Source organism: Miscanthus floridulus, chromosome 16 (assembly GCF_019320115.1).
Source record: "Miscanthus floridulus cultivar M001 chromosome 16, ASM1932011v1, whole genome shotgun sequence".
Lineage (NCBI taxonomy): Eukaryota > Viridiplantae > Streptophyta > Magnoliopsida > Poales > Poaceae > Miscanthus > Miscanthus floridulus.
The window spans coordinates 93,882,227-93,893,061 of NC_089595.1; the positions used below are offsets into that span (position 1 = coordinate 93,882,227).

At 47.2% G+C, this 10,835-nt stretch overlaps 1 protein-coding gene across 3 annotated transcripts; it reads right to left on the bottom strand.

Moving 5' to 3' along the window:
• Window positions 1-284: 284 nt before the first annotated feature.
• Window positions 285-6,588, bottom strand: LOC136510130 (translation initiation factor IF-2, chloroplastic-like). Of its 3 annotated transcripts, none has more exons than XM_066504695.1 (13): window positions 6,392-6,587; window positions 4,298-5,760; window positions 4,183-4,215; window positions 3,941-4,054; window positions 3,685-3,834; window positions 3,494-3,592; window positions 3,342-3,404; window positions 3,107-3,262; window positions 2,912-2,977; window positions 1,968-2,204; window positions 1,615-1,890; window positions 1,190-1,378; window positions 285-950 (listed from the first exon to the last, which is right to left on the bottom strand). In XM_066504695.1, exons 2-13 carry the CDS (start codon window positions 5,684-5,686, stop codon window positions 789-791), a joined length of 2,934 nt encoding a protein of 977 aa, XP_066360792.1. In that variant the 5' UTR covers window positions 5,687-5,760; window positions 6,392-6,587; the 3' UTR covers window positions 285-788. The 3 variants fall into 3 exon arrangements, with proteins under 3 accessions (XP_066360792.1, XP_066360791.1, XP_066360793.1); XM_066504694.1 differs by having other exon boundaries at window positions 4,298-5,766; XM_066504696.1 differs by lacking the exon at window positions 3,494-3,592 and having other exon boundaries at window positions 4,298-5,766; window positions 6,392-6,588.
• Between the last annotated feature and the right edge of the window lie 4,247 nt (window positions 6,589-10,835).

Consider the following 10,835-nt stretch of genomic DNA (forward strand, 5'->3'; position numbering starts at 1 on the left):
ACTATTTTACTGAATAGTAATGACTTGATCCATCAACGTTTTACAAGTTTGCATGTAAAAACGACTGACACAAGTTTTCTCGCCGTCATTATTTCATCTACTACACTGACAATGTTGGCAGCATATAGGATATAGCCATATAAATGTTCTTAAATTTTCCTAGCGCTTGATATAGAACGGCATGCACTGCGGATCCTACTCCCTGGTTCGCTCAGCAATCCAACTTAAACTGAGCTTACTTGGCTCGAAGACTGTAGCAAGCACCGAGAAAAGTGACAACAACAGGGCTCCAAAAGTTCAAGAATATATATACTATAAACTTTTAGTGGACTGTTGAAGGCAGATTCTGTGGTAACAAATTAGTAGGGCAACCTCATTCCCATTCCTATTAACTCTATATCTACCATGAAGAGTATGAATGACGGTTCAACATGACGGCATCGCCGTTGCAATTACACCTTGTGTAAAATAAAATCAATAGTTGCAAAATTAGACACCAATTATCTACCTGCCACTGTTAGAGGCAAACTAAAAAGGGTAAAACAGCTGATCCCATCTTCTCTATGTACATCAACTTTCAGCAGCAGATGCAGCTCTGGCAGGCGAGAGATGGTCGAGCTCAGACACTGGTGCTGTAGAATTGATCTTCATATGTTAAGTCTGTACAGCAACATGCTTGTTATTCTTCAGAACTTCGACCAGTGCCCTCGAGATTCGTTGCCAAAAAATTGTTGGCCACAGGCTGCTGCAACTGTTAAACCACTTGTTTCTTATCAGCGTTGCCAATTCTACAGCTGGACACCTGCACTCTTGAGCGCCGCAGTCACGGTAGCAGAGGCCTCCTCGAGGGTTCTTGCCTTCTTCACAGTATTGAATGCCTCTACGATGTCACCTTCCTGCCATTCATCGAAGTCATCTACACCAATACCACACTCTAGCCCAGCACCAACCTAGTGGAAAGGAAAATTCCAGTTCACATTGTTAGCACTGGTTGTAGTCTCACAGTACAAACAGAGGATGCATGAACATAACAAAGTAATGCTGTATCACTAAGATAGATAGTTTTCCCTGTTCAGAAAGTAATTTTTGTTTGTTCAATACAAGATGAAATGTGCATCTTCGATTTACTTATTAACCAGGAAGTGAACTGCAGTACGAAGATTTGAAGACTCGAGTGTAAATTCCATACCTCCTTTACAGCTTCTTTCACCCTTCTCAAGGAATCAAGCGAACCCACATATACTTCTTTCCCTTTGCGGAGAACCCGAACATTACAATCTTGAACAACTTTTCCTGTAGTAATCATGCAGCCTGCTACTTTTCCACTGCCACTACTAAAAACAGCTCGAACTTTTGCAGAACCAATTGGTACTTCCTCCTGGAGAAGAAACATGTATTCAGGATAAACAAAAAAGTAGCTCACTAAAGTTACTCAGTCTTTACAAAACAGAAAAACTCCCAGTTAGAATCCTAATGGAGAAATTAATGAATACTCATTTAATTGAAAGGACGAAGGATCTATCAACTTTGAAAAGATGTTGAACTACAATTAATGATGACGGTTTATGGACTTCTTTCGGTCAACTGATTTAAAATCCCAAAAGTGTCGGTTACCTCAGCAGGTTCAAGAAGACCTTCCATGGCATTCCGTAAATCATCAATCAAATCGTAGATCACTTTGTACAGACGAATTTCAACACTTTTCTTCTTAGCATAGTTTTTAACTGATCCTGGTGCTCTGACATTAAAGCCAAATATAATTCCTTCTGAAGCAACAGCCAGATCAACATCGCTAACACTCACATCTCCTGGAGCTTGAAGGAGGAACCTCAGAGAGACATTTTCTTGTGGTAGAGCTTGGATGGCTTGCCTAATGGCCTCGATTGTACCCTATTTATCAATCGTTAGTATTTTCAGGAAGAAAGAACCATTATTATAAACAAAATGTTTACATGTATCACCACTACCTGAAAATCAACTTTAAGGATAACATTTAGCTCATGTGTATCAATTCCAGTTTGCTTCGCAGATGAAACCGATACTGCAATAGATGAAAGCGTGACTTTTCCTTCCCCAGCTTTTGCAGATATCCTTTCTAGGCGCAGTGCTTCAGCACGCTCATTCGCCCTTTCACGTGCAACATCAAGGTTGTCAACAACCTCAAATTCATCGCCGGCAAGGGGAACATTATTGAGGCCAATAACCTATCAAGAGTTTTTGATAAAAAATCAGGATGCTTATATCACTGGTGTTCCATGAGCGTTCAACCATTGGTTAAAGCAAAAGGAATCATCCTTTGAAGGTATAATGCAAGCTTGAAACACGTAGCTACTCTACTATTTCGTTTTGTCACACTGCTTTGGAGAATCCATGACTGACACAGAGCGAATTTCTGAAGTCCAGGCTTATCCACTTGAAATCTATAGGGTTTTTTTTTTTCAGGAACAGTGGGGGAGCCCCCCTACCTGAATTTTTTATATATAGATTTTTTTAGATAATGGATAAAACAAATATCCGGCCTCTACATCCAAGGATGTTTATATATAGATGAAAGAAACAAAATATGTACTGAGGTGTAATTCATAACAAATCTGGCATTTAGTCCTCAATAAAAAAATAATTAATGCAGAAAAATAAAGCAGAGTAATCATGGTGATATATGTCAGTTATCAAGATCCAGTTTTGTTGTTCCAATAACCTTATTTTAATAATGGAGAAACATTCGGTGCATTCTCATAGTATAACTTTACATGACTCATATTCACAAGAGCTAATGTATATTTTGCAGCAAAAGCAGGAGAATGCAATTCCAGTATAAATCTTTTGACATAAAACATAAATATGTTAGAATAAGGAGAAAGTAGGAAGGAATCACAGAAGAGAAAATTGAAGAAAATAGGGAAGGAAAAACCTGCACGGCATTGGATGGTCCTGCTTTGTCAACGAGCTTCCCACGGTCATCATACAATGCACGGATCTGTCATAATATAGGTGTGATGTTATATACCAATCAATCCACAAATATATGTGTTAGATTATGTTTTCCTAATGCATTGTATTCTCGACATATTAACAAATGCAATGAATAAGGATATAGGAGACCAACCTTTCCATAAGCTTCACCACACACAATAATATCAGCTTTGTTTAGGGTTCCATTCTGAACAACCAAGGTAGCAAGAGGCCCTTTGGCCTTGTCAAGGCATGCTTCAATAACAGTGCCCTTCGCATTTCTATGTGGATTGGCCTTTAATTCTTGCAACTTCAAATTTGCAACAAAAGAAAAGGTCAAAAAAGAACTTCATAGATTGCTGGAAAACATTGCACAAACAGAAACGTACCTCTGCAACAAGCATGACAGTCTCTAGAAGTTCATCAACATTGTCCCCAGTAAGAGCACTTATCTGGTATATATCAACTAAAATGGCTCAAATAGGTAATAAGATGCTATACTATTGAACTACTGTTTTATAAAATTGGCACAATCAGCAACCTGAATCATTGGGGTATCACCACCCCACATTTCTGGCATTAGCCCAATTTGGGAAAGCTCTTGCATAACTCGTTCTGCATTAGCTCCCTCCTTCTCTATCTGCTTCCATGTGAGTTCAATGAATTCTAAGAAGGGGCTTGTAACAATTTATACCAATGGATGGAATACAAGGAAATGATTTGAAAACAGACCTTGTTTATTGCTATTATAATTGGCACTCCGGCTGCCCTTGCATGTGCAATTGCCTCACTTGTTTGTGGCTGAACACCATCATCCGCAGCAACAACAACAATACAGATATCAGTTACTCTAGCTCCTCTAGCTCTCATTGCACCAAATGCCTGACATATCAAAGAATTAAGAATGGCAATGTCATATGCATAAATGTGCATACAACAGAAAGGGTGAAGTGTGGACTACATGACAACAGAAGTTATATTTATATACCTCATGTCCTGGAGTATCCAGAAAAATACAGGCTTGAGGGTTTCCATCTACTGGTACAAGAACCTGATATGCTCCAATCCCTTGTGTAATACCACCAGCTTCAGATGCCACCACCTGTAAGGAACTTGGGTTAGATCATTAATTGCTGAGATTAGTAATTTTATTCAAAAATAAAAAATACAAAAACTTCCATATATCACTGACAGAAGTAACACATCACAGATAAGCTATTATAAGTTTACCTTGCTCTTGCGTATATAATCCAACAGAGTTGTCTGCAAACAAAAAATAGCAGTGTCATGCAACCAATACTTTAGAAAAGTTGAGAGTTCCAAAACGTAGCTTCAGACTTGTTACCTTCCCATGATCAACATGTCCCATGATAGTCACAATGGGAGGTCTCACTTCCAATTTATCCAAATCTTCCTCATCAAGGAACTCCTTCTTCTTCGCCATTTCCTCCACTTTCACAGGACCACTTTCTAGTACTTCAACATCATATTCCATGCAAACCATCTTAACCAAATCTTTATCCAGAGTCTGAACATTGTCAAGCATAACTCCTCTCACCGATAAGAATCGTAAAATTTCTGATTCACTAACTGCCAAGTCATATGCCAAGTCCTCAATCAGCATACCTTCTTCACCAACTTCAAGGATCTCAACTCTGACTGGCTCTTCAGCTTGCATAGCCTCTAGCCTTGCAGCCCGGCGTTTTGCCTTGCTCCACCTCCTACCCTTGCGCACTGCAACACCAGAAATTGGCACATCAGCAGTATCCTCATCAACTAATCCATCATCATTGGGCATACGTCGCCGGGAACCAGCTTGTGTGTCTGGTTTTTTGCGACGATCAACTCTGACTTTTGCTGGTGGGCCTCGCACTGGTTTTAGAGGATCTAACAATTCCTCAGGTACAATCGGATCAACTGCTGCCCTCTTGGAAGCAAATTTATCAATAAGGATGGGTCCTTTTTTCTCCTTTGATGTATCGGACTTGACAGGCCGACGAGGAGGCGGTGCTACAGAAGGTTTAGATAGTAGCGGAGGGGCAGGTTTCGATGGAGATGACACTGAAGGTTTAGCCACAGGTATAGACTGACTCCTACTTTCAGTTCGTTGTTGCTCTCTAATGACCTTACGTACTGTTGGCACAGGGTTCCCCTTCCGCCATACACTCTTTAGTGTTTTTGTCTTCCTCGAATTCCCACCTTCCTCCACTAATGTTGGTCCTGGGCCATTACTCGAAACATTATTCTGCCCTGAACTAAGGTTGCCACCATCTGCATTACCAAAGCTCGAGGCTTCAAGCTTCTCTGCCTTCTCCAATACAGCGTCCAATGACTCCCTGACCTTTTCTCTGTCATCTAAAGTTGCCCCTGCTGTCTTCTGATCAGGCAGTGATGCTGTTTTCATGCTCTCCGGTGGTCCATTTGGCTGGACTGGCTTCTGTGGTGGTACTGGCTTCTGTGGCGGCTTCAGAAGGAGATCATTGTCATCATCAGCCTTCACACTGACACTCCCTCTTGACGAGAACTGAACACCCTTCTCCTCAATCAGATTAGTGATGACCATACACCTGCAAAGCCTCCCAGGCTCATACTGCCACCGCCTTATGCCGTCGAACCCCGTGAAGCTGATCCTTGTGACCAAGTGCGCCCTCCTTGCAGCAGCAGCAGCAGCAGCCGGGAGTGGGCCAGACCTCCCATTGCTTCCGAGGTTGGTGACGGAAGCAGGAGATGCCATGGCAATATACTTTTAGCAATACTGCCTTGCACTCATAAATGTTGAGAACACAAGGTGTTTGATAGCAGGGCTACCTGTTGCTGTTGGAGAATCAAATACAAAATAAAATTGTGTAACAAAATTCAAGCTCAGTTAACAGCCCCAGAATAAAATGCGTGGCTAGGAAATTTCAATTCTAAGAGAATCTGCGGAACGACCGAATTTTGAATCAGTAATCGAACTCAGTGAACACACCAGATAAAAATCCTTTCTAAATGCTTGTTTGCGAGCGTGCAGTATTTAGCTTATGGACTGCACACACTGAACGACAAGGAAAAATGTGAAAAAAGGGGGAAAAAATAAGAGGCCGGTTGGGCGGTGCAGGTGGCGTGGGTGGCGCCTGGAGAAGAGAAGGCGGCGTTGCGTCGCGGGAGCCGGCGGGAGGCGGGGGAGCTCGAGCCGGAGACGGAGAAGATGCTGGGATTAGCGGCGGCTGCGGTCGCGGCCTCGTGGGCGGCGACGGCTGACTGCCCGAGCCGGGCGGGCAAGCGGCGGCGGCAGCGGGGGAGCGTGGTGGAGGGGAAGATAAAATATAGAGAGAGAGGAGGTGAAGATTAGCATGCGTGGGCGTTTCCGCTTGCACGCGCGCGCGCTAGTTAGTTCGTGGTGCAGGGTGCTCGTTCCGCACACTAGGAAGGCAGTAACGGAAGGGAAAGGGCGGCGTACCTAGTGGACGATCGTCGCCGGCGAAGCGCAGATGAAACCTCGCCCAGCGCCGCTGCCGCCGGCGAGGAAGCGGGACGTGAACCACTACGGATTGGGGAAGTGTCCTTGTTCCCGAAAAACTATCGGGAGATAGCTCTCCCGATTGGCTTATCGCGAGGGCCACGCCAGAGAAATGGGGGCAGCCGCGGCAGGCTTGAATGGATGGTGATAAGGGGGCACGCCGGAGAGCCACTCAGCATATCTGCCGTGGTTGCTTTCTGGCCTGAATTTCTTTTTTCTTTTCTTTTTCTTTTGGTTCGAATAAGTGAATTCACAATAATACTGGACCAGATTGTATGCGTGTAGGAGTACACTTTAATTTTCAGTGAATTAGATCGTTACAGAGTATTCAGTGAACTATATCATCGACGAATATTTAGTGAGCTATGGTTATTATTGCGAATCAAACACAATACCATTACGAAAATAAACATCATCAATGTAGCGATTAGTTCATCACCATTACCAAAATAAGGATCGTGTAGTAGCACTGTGTTATATTATGTATTAAGCAGTGTCAACCAAGGAATATACGTATGTGGACTTGCCGATGATCCAATGGCACTATGGTGTGATTTGAAGTTGGACACGCTTGATGGAGTGCACACAACGGTGTGATTTGAAGTTGGACACGCTTGCTGGAGTGCACACAACGGCCCGTTCGGCTTACCCAGAAATCGGCTTGTTCGGCTTATTTTTTTAGCCGAAACAGTATTTTTCTCTCATAACAATTTAGCCAGAATAGTATTTTTCAGCCAGTTTCAGCTAAATTTTAACAAGACGAACGGGGCAATGATCTAATGTCATCTCAGTGGGCAGTGGCGAAGCTAAGCAAATTAGAAGGAGGGTTGTTGGGGACCTAATACTGGGGTACCCAATAAGGTAGAACTAATAATCATCAAATGTTGATGCTCCCGAACAGACAAGAGCGCAGCTACACTTCTTGCCCAAAGGACTGGAGATTGGCTCCGCCTCGCTCGACTGCTGAGGGCTGGCTCCGCCTCGCTCGATGTCTGAGGGCAGGCTCTGCCTCGTCCGACGGCTGTGGGCTGGCTCCGTCTCGCCCAACATCTAAGGAGAGGCTCCACCTCGCCCAACGACTGCACCCTGCTCCTTCATAATGACGAGCACAGGGTATGACAGAACATTCGAGTCAACCGCAGTACCGAGGACCTTGCCCTGCACGTCTGTAGGAAGGTACCATCAGGATACGACGGGACGGGCGCTTTAAGCCCTTTTCGACCTGACAGAGCCCGAACAGTGTTGTAGGCGTCGACTTTTGTCCAACAGTGTTGTAGGCGCAGCCATCAGCCCTCGGACGCGGATACTAACACAGGCATACGACAACCACTACAGTCCAAGAGAGAACTCACGTCATCAACAGTAACAGGCGTATAGTCACTTCCCCATCTACTCCCCGTAGAGTCATGGCTTGGCACCCTGACACACCGCACCGTCCGCTGGAGGAGGATGGGACGTGACCACTCGTTGAAACAAAGCCAGAGCCCGGCCCTATAAGGATCAGTGAAGCATGCTATCCCTGACGTGGTCTGCCATGACCGCAGAGCAAGCTCAAGGGAAAAGGAAGACCTGGCACCTTCGAAGGACCTTCTTTATCTTTGGTTTTTTTTCCTTTCTCCCATCTATAAACCCTGCTCCTCCCTTGGTCTATAAAAGAGAGGGCAGTGCACCCCACTAGGGGGACGGATCGATTCCACACATAACACATAGTGAAGCAGCAACCGAGCTCTTGACATCCTTTAGACCTTTCCATCAGAGAATTGGGACATGTCCCTCTCTCGACCATTTGTACCCCCTACTACGAACATTTTTTGATACTAATAACACGAGCAGCAGCAAACTAGACGTAGGGACATTCAGCCCAAACCAGTATAAACCTTGTGTCCTTTAGTACGCCATCCAGACCTAACGCGCAATAAATATAAATTTACTAGTTGGTGTTTGTTCGAAACACCGACAGTTGGCACGCCAGATAGGGATCTTTGCGCGTTCCAAATCAGGCTTCGGATGGCTAGCCACACAATCAGCTGGGTCCCGGGCGCACACATGCATTTTGGTGATCTAGACTTCATCGTCACGGTGGGAGGAGAGTTGGTGTTGGCCCACGCCGCCATCCAATCTCTCCCCTCCATCGTCTTCAACTACGGGAGGCTCGAGCGCCAGCCTGGTGTCTCCCTTGGACCCCCAGCCGTCTAGGGAGGACCCGCGCTGCCTCACCCTCTCTCCAGAACACTCCGCACGGAGCGCCCTGACGGCGCTTCCGTTCGGTCTCCGTAACACCGCGATGACCGTTAGCCACCTTGTGGCACGGTGCACGATCCTGTCCCCCACGAACAACGAGTTCATGGGGATGATCGAAAGCATCACAGAATCCCTCCACGACCTCCTCGTAGAGGGGCCGAGGTCAAACTCTGGCTCTGACTCCAGCAGGGGAGCCATCACCCCTCCCGGGAATGTTTCATGGTGGTACCTCCGAAGGACACATCGAAAGCGTCTTCGTGGAAGAGGCTACCCCGGCAGGCAACCTCGGCGGCGAAACCGAAGGGGAGACAGCCGCCCCACCTCACGTAGGGGTGGAGCAGCTGAGAGCTTGAAAGCGGGAGATCGATGAAGCCGGACAACAGCTTGTGCGGGAATACATGGAGGTCGATCGGGAGATCAAACGCCGTGGAGACGGTGGGCACGCACGTGCCGCAGCCCGCGACGTAAACCGAAGGATCATCGCCGACGATGAAACCCTTTCTTACTTCGCTTGGGCAAGCCAGAACATCACCACCGCAATGGCCTTGCTCCATGGCCTTCTAGAGGCCACAACACCCGAGGATCATCGGGCCCACCGCTAAATTCGCATGCTACTTGAGCGTGCAGCAGCGCAGCAGGCGGAGAGCTCATTGTCTCGACGACGTGAGCTCGACACCAGCCAGCGTACGCCCTCGGTGCACCCCGCTAGGGACGCATCAGTCCACCAAGCACCACAAGACAGCAGGCAGCGCGCTGCGATCCCGATACATCAACGTGTCGACCGCAACCGCGATGCACGTAGCACCCTCGACGCCCGTAGATGCACCTACAGTGACCCGAGAGAAGGAGCCCGTTGCGGCTATCATCCTCATCATGGCAAACGCTACGACAACGGCGAGGACCGGAGCCCGAGCCCTGGCCTACCAGGCCCTCAGGCCTTCAGCCGACATATCCTCAACGCTGCTTTCCCGCTAAGGTACCGACCACCTACCAATATCCCTAAGTACTCTAGGGAGATAAACCCCAGACTTTGGCTCAAAGACTATAGGCTTGCCTGTCAAGTCGGTGGTGCGGATAATAATGACTTCATTATCCGCAACCTTCCCCTGTTTTTGGCCGATTCGGCACGAGCGTGGTTGGAACACCTGCCGTCCAAAGCAATCCAGAGTTGGGTGGATCTGAAGGAGATCTTTGTGGGAAACTTCTAGGACACATACAAGCGCCCTAAGAACCCATGGGACCTCAAGAACTGCTGTCAGAAGGCCAGTGAGACCCTTCACAGGTACATCCGGCGCTTCTCCCGATAGTACAACGAGCTCCCTAACGTCGCCGACGCTGAAGTGATTGGAGCCTTCCTATTCGGGACGACCTATGAGTCCTTGGTTCATGAGCTAGGATGCAAGGGCCCGCGAACCACCAAGGAACTCCTAGACATCACCAGTAGCCATGCCTCAGGAGAAGAGGCGATCGGAGCGATCTTGGATCACCTCAAGGTCAAGGCAAGGCAGGACGAGGGTGCCTGTGAAGGCACCTCCAATCGTTCTGCCAAAAGGAAGAATAAGAAGCAACGGCACAAGGACTCGCTCGTGGCCGCTGCTGACCACAAGGGTGGTCGGAAGCCCATGAAGGGCACTCCAAACCACTTCAAAAAATTACTCGAGGGGCCATGCCCGAACCATGCCTTTCCTGTTAAGAATATGCTCAAGCACTGTGGCCTCATACGGTGGTTCTTGTCTAGAGGCTCCAATAAAGGAGAGTAGGGGAACGACCCTCCCCCACTACGGATGGCACCGAGGAGAAGGATGACGGCTTTCCAACGCTAGACGGCTGCCTTATGATCTTCAGAGGATCAGCGGCCTATGACTCCAAACGTCGTTAGAAGGTCGCACGCCGTGAAGTCTACATGGCCCAACCAGCCACACCTCCCTTCCTCTGGTGGTCAGAGTCCGCCATAACCTTTGATCAGACCGACCATCCGGATACCGTCCTGCACCCAGGAAGATATTCGCTTGTGGTCGACCCAATCGTCGACCCAAAGCAACTCACCAAAGTACTGATGGACGGAGGCAGCGGCCTCAACATCATGTACGCCAAGACGCTCGATGAGATGGGCATCGACCGGACGCGCCTCCGCCCAACCCAA

What these genes read in the sequence shown, in the direction of transcription:
- LOC136510130 (XM_066504695.1), bottom strand. Translation starts at nt 5,686, where the DNA reads ATGGCATCTCCTGCTTCCGTCACCAACCTCGGAAGCAATGGGAGGTCT. An exon ending in GTGGTGAAGCTTATGGAAAG is followed by an intron (nt 2,978 to 3,106) that starts GTTGGTCTCCTA and finishes ATATTATGACAG; the next exon opens with ATCCGTGCATTGTATGATGA. An exon ending in GTCTTCTTGAACCTGCTGAG is followed by an intron (nt 1,379 to 1,614) that starts GTAACCGACACT and finishes TTTCTTCTCCAG; the next exon opens with GAGGAAGTACCAATTGGTTC.